The sequence below is a fragment of the Lycium ferocissimum genome, chromosome 6 (genome assembly GCF_029784015.1).
Source record: "Lycium ferocissimum isolate CSIRO_LF1 chromosome 6, AGI_CSIRO_Lferr_CH_V1, whole genome shotgun sequence".
In the NCBI taxonomy this organism is placed as follows: Eukaryota; Viridiplantae; Streptophyta; class Magnoliopsida; order Solanales; family Solanaceae; genus Lycium; species Lycium ferocissimum.
This window is the reverse complement of record NC_081347.1, coordinates 4427346-4431623: the sequence shown is the minus strand read 5'-3', so window position 1 is coordinate 4431623 and position 4278 is coordinate 4427346. Positions and strand designations below refer to the sequence as shown.

The 4278-nt window shown below is 32.5% G+C and overlaps 1 protein-coding gene across 1 annotated transcript; it reads right to left on the bottom strand.

The window, feature by feature from the left end:
• Positions 1-218: 218 nt before the first annotated feature.
• Positions 219-3323, bottom strand: LOC132060566 (transcription factor bHLH96-like). The gene is made up of 3 exons (XM_059453570.1): positions 2730-3323; positions 1378-1791; positions 219-642 (listed from the first exon to the last, which is right to left on the bottom strand). The coding sequence occupies exons 1-3, from the start codon at positions 3150-3152 to the stop codon at positions 547-549; spliced, it is 933 nt and encodes a 310-aa protein (XP_059309553.1). The 5' UTR covers positions 3153-3323; the 3' UTR covers positions 219-546.
• Positions 3324-4278: the final 955 nt, after the last annotated feature.

The window sequence follows — 4278 nt, the reverse complement described above, 5'->3', positions numbered from 1 at the left end:
AAATGTATGTAAAAGATACTCCCCATTCTAAATTAGTTATCATATTTCGCTTGTTGAGAGTTTGATGAAAGAATATTGTTAAATACATAAATTGACTCTCGAAAAGCGACCTGATAACTAATGTGGGACAGAAGGATTATAACATTCAATCTAATGAACTGATCGACGCATTATTTTAACAATCGAGCAAAAGAATCTAAGGAAAGTTCCCACAAATATATAAAACCACATCGTGGGACATGTAGAATATAACATCCCTATAGAAAATAGTAATAATTGTAAGAGAACAAACATTCTCAAAACTAATGAATATTCGACTACCACGCCCATGTGGCATGTGTTTGCTGGGCGTGGGGGAGGGGAGGATTTTGTTGGAGTTTAATTTGTACATAAGTACTGTAACATTTTTTATATAACATCAATAATCTAAAGAGAACAATGATTTGATAATGACAAGAAATTATACAATCTTGAGAACAACCTTTTTTTTTTTTGTTCCTTTTTTTTTCTTTTTTTAACTTCAAAGAAGAGAAGAGACGGGTCATATCAACAAGACATAGCCTCCTCCTTAATCATGCCCACCATTTCATGAACAGCAGTTGCTATCTCAGTCACTGTATTTAGCTGACAATTATCTTCCACCTGTCCAATGTAAATACAAAATAGTCAGATCCCTTTACCACTCAATCTTTTTTGGCCAATAAAATAAAAAATTCACATATCTACAAAAAAGAATGACCACCTTCTTCCCCCTTTATACTGTCTAATATAAGAACCAAGAAAAAGGGAAAACATATCTACTATGAATTTCATATAATGGTTGAACTGAGAATCAGTTATATTGATCGTGGAATATCATTGAGATAAGCAGAAATATGAGTTATTAAAGGATTTATTGCGATTATTTCGAGTATGGAATTAGGCGATAGCTATAACTAAAACCAAAGTAGCACAAATTTCCTTTTCGAGTAAGTTCCATTTCTATTTTTTTGCACGATCAAAATTCTATATATAAGACTTTATATCCCAAGAAATATATATATATATATATATATATATATATATATATATATATATAAAATCCAAGCTTTAATAGATTCTACTTCTGCGTACTTTCTCTATTCCATTTTGTAAGGCCCTCTTACTTTTTAGTTTGTTCCAGTTAAAAAATAACATATTTCTATATCTCCAACTCGTTAAGTTTTGACTTTCCATTTTTATCCCTGGCATCTGTTGTAGTCATAAAAATTCAGAGACAAGAAGTATTAATTAGGATATTTTTAGTACATGACAAAAGTCCGTCGTATACACTGAAATATCATCATATATAAAACGAAAGAAATGACATAATTTTTAGAAAATTGTGCATGTACAAACCTTGACACTAAATGTGTAGAGTACCATATGATCAGCTGTTGTAACAGTAAGGTGAAGAATAGTAAGACACATAGCTTGTAACCAATTTACAATCTTCAACAATTGTTTTGGTCTTCTCCTTGATAACACCTTAACATTAGCATGACTTTCCACCATGGTCACCTCGATGTCGGCCACTGCCGACTGCCTCTCCTCCATCATCGTTGACCCCTCATCGTTGGTGGTGGCCGCCAACGAGGAGTTGTTTCCGGTAGAATATTGAGGGAAAGTGAAGAATTTAGAGAATGGATTAGTATGAGAAAAATTTGGTGGTTGGTTTTTTGTAACTTGTTTATGTGTTTCCAAGAATTGAAGGAGTTGTTCAAGTTCTTTCACAAAATTAATTGAGCCTCCAACAATTGATGCTTGGTCTCCCTGTTAACATTATTATGAGAAAATATAAAAAAAAAAATATAAAAAAAAGGTTAAATTATTGTATCAATCATTTACAATAAGGTTTTACAACTAGTACTAGTTTATTGACTTTTAACTACCGAGCTGGATGTTTCCTACTCTTATAGGGCAATTTAAACGTTGTTTTTTCAATTAATAAACACGACCTATCAGTACGTAATTACCAACCCAAATAATACACTTAATCCAAGAAATACATAAAGAAAAATACACGCACGAAAAGGCGAGTACTCCAATGTTCTGGTGAATACACAAAGTAAAGTATAAAGATTAAACTCACAAATTTATGAAAATATACATATATCAATTAATTATGCTCGAAAATGTTGCAATAACAATACGAATCAGACCCAGTAAAACTGGGTGCTGGAAAATGCTAAACATAACTAAATCTCACCCTTCCTCTGTAGAATAACAACAATAACAGAACAACAACAAAAACTGAGTTTACAATTATGTTCATTAACCGTGCATGAGTTTTAGTTTTACACTGTGAGTTACAGTTGAACAAGCGACGACAAGCAATTCAATATAATAAGTCTAATAGTATAGCCTAAAATATAAGATAATAACCTATTGTAATAGGTTTAGTTGCATTAATTGTATGAAAACTCTTTACGGTACAAGGATTTAAGTGATGTACAGTAAAATCTTTACATAAAGATTTTTTATACTATCAGCGAGTTTTCACCAATGATAACATCATACTAATTTTATCAGGTAACTAATTAATATTTATTTAAAACATTATTTATAAGTACCTTATTAGTGACCTGATTGCATAAAAATATCTTTTAATAATCATCGGTGCATAAAATTTAAACTCAAAAAATAAAACCACTACCAATTGCCAAGATGTTTATTAATGCATGTGGTTACGTGAGAAATTAAAAAAGTACCCGTTGAGCATAGGATGGTGGCATTAACGACCGGAGAATGGCTAGGTAATCGTTCATTTGCCGACGGCGATTTCTCTCTACGGCAATGTGAGTCATCCTTTGGTTCTCTAGTTCTTCCTTATTCTTCGAGCATTTCGTCCTTCGCCTTTTTCCCCGCCCCGAAACAACCGTATTCTCCACCGGAGAACATCCTACCGGCAAGAATCCGGTAGTGCAAACTTCCGACGAAGAATTATTATTATTGTTGTTGTTGTTGCTGTTGTTATAACTTTGTGCTATTGAAGAATTAGAAGAATCCCAATTATTATAGTATCCCTCAAAGCCAAAGCCATAGTCGTGAAAATTTTCAAGATTGTAAAAATTACAATCTTTGGGGCTATAAGTGAAAGGATCTTGTTGAAAAACAACGGTTTCAAGAGCCATTTTGTTTTTCTTTCTTAAAAAGGGTACTATTGATTTTCCTTTTTTCTTTTTCTCTCTCAAAGATTTTGGCTAGTTTGTGTGAAGTGTTCATGGGGTTTGGTTCACTTATAAAGGCTTGAAAAGATGGAGGAAACGAATTAAGAAAAGACAAGTTGTACCAATCAAATTGTAGTATCAATTTGTAAGCTACAGAAACTCCTACTTGTGAGAGGCTATATGTTTTTGTTGGTTTGTGTGAGAGACGGAAACATTCTATTAATGTTTAGTTCATTAATAAAATAATACCATCTTGTCGATCATGATGAGGGTTGTCCCGCGCGGGGGGGGGGGGGGGGGATTTGGGTTGGGGGGGGGGGCGTTATGCATGGCTAAACAAGAAAAAGTGGCTGTATATAACACAGCGTTAGTAAATATGGTATAACCGAGGTGTGATATGATTCAGAAGTCTATGTTCGAGTCATGAAAATATAATTTCTTACTAGTAAACAATTTACCTGCTTAGTGATCGAGCGCCGTGAGCTTATTTAGTGTGAATTTAGATCAGTCGGGTTTGTGGACTTTGATTATCAAAACTATTCAATAATAAAATGATATGCTCTCTGTATTATTGTATGTGCCTTAGTTTGACAAAATACGTGATTTAAGTTAATAGATGAGACTCTTTAAACCTTGTAGTATTAAACATATCACATGATATTTCGGAGTTAATTAAGGAATCCCATTATCAAATATAAAAATTGACCCTTTTTAAATAAATTAAAAATGAAAGTAAGACACATAAATTGAATCGGAGAAAGAACAAGCTTTGATGATATAACTATTAAGTAGAGACAAATAAATTTTGATACGTATATAGTGAAATAATAATGTACAAATTGTTATGCACATTGCTTCTTTTATGAGCTTTACTCAACACATCTTTCTTCCTTAATTACAAGAGAAAAGATGCTGGAGAATATTTATACGTATATTTGGTACGGCATTGCTTTGTCTTCATTTGGTGATAACATTTCTTACGAGTATATGACATGCATGGTGAATCTTTTTATTATATCTTTGACTAGAAAAGTGAATAGAATTGAGTCAGTGGATGCTGTCTAGTTTGAGCAATTGAATAAATTCATCT

Excerpts from the sequence above, each read along its gene's own strand:
- LOC132060566 (XM_059453570.1), bottom strand. The coding sequence starts at position 3,152 with ATGGCTCTTGAAACCGTTGTTTTTCAACAAGATCCTTTCACTTATAGC. Across the intron at positions 1,792-2,729 it reads CACCATCCTATGCTCAACGG|GGAGACCAAGCATCAATTGT; the intron begins GTACTTTTTTAA and ends TAATGTTAACAG. Across the intron at positions 643-1,377 it reads TCTACACATTTAGTGTCAAG|GTGGAAGATAATTGTCAGCT; the intron begins GTTTGTACATGC and ends TACATTGGACAG.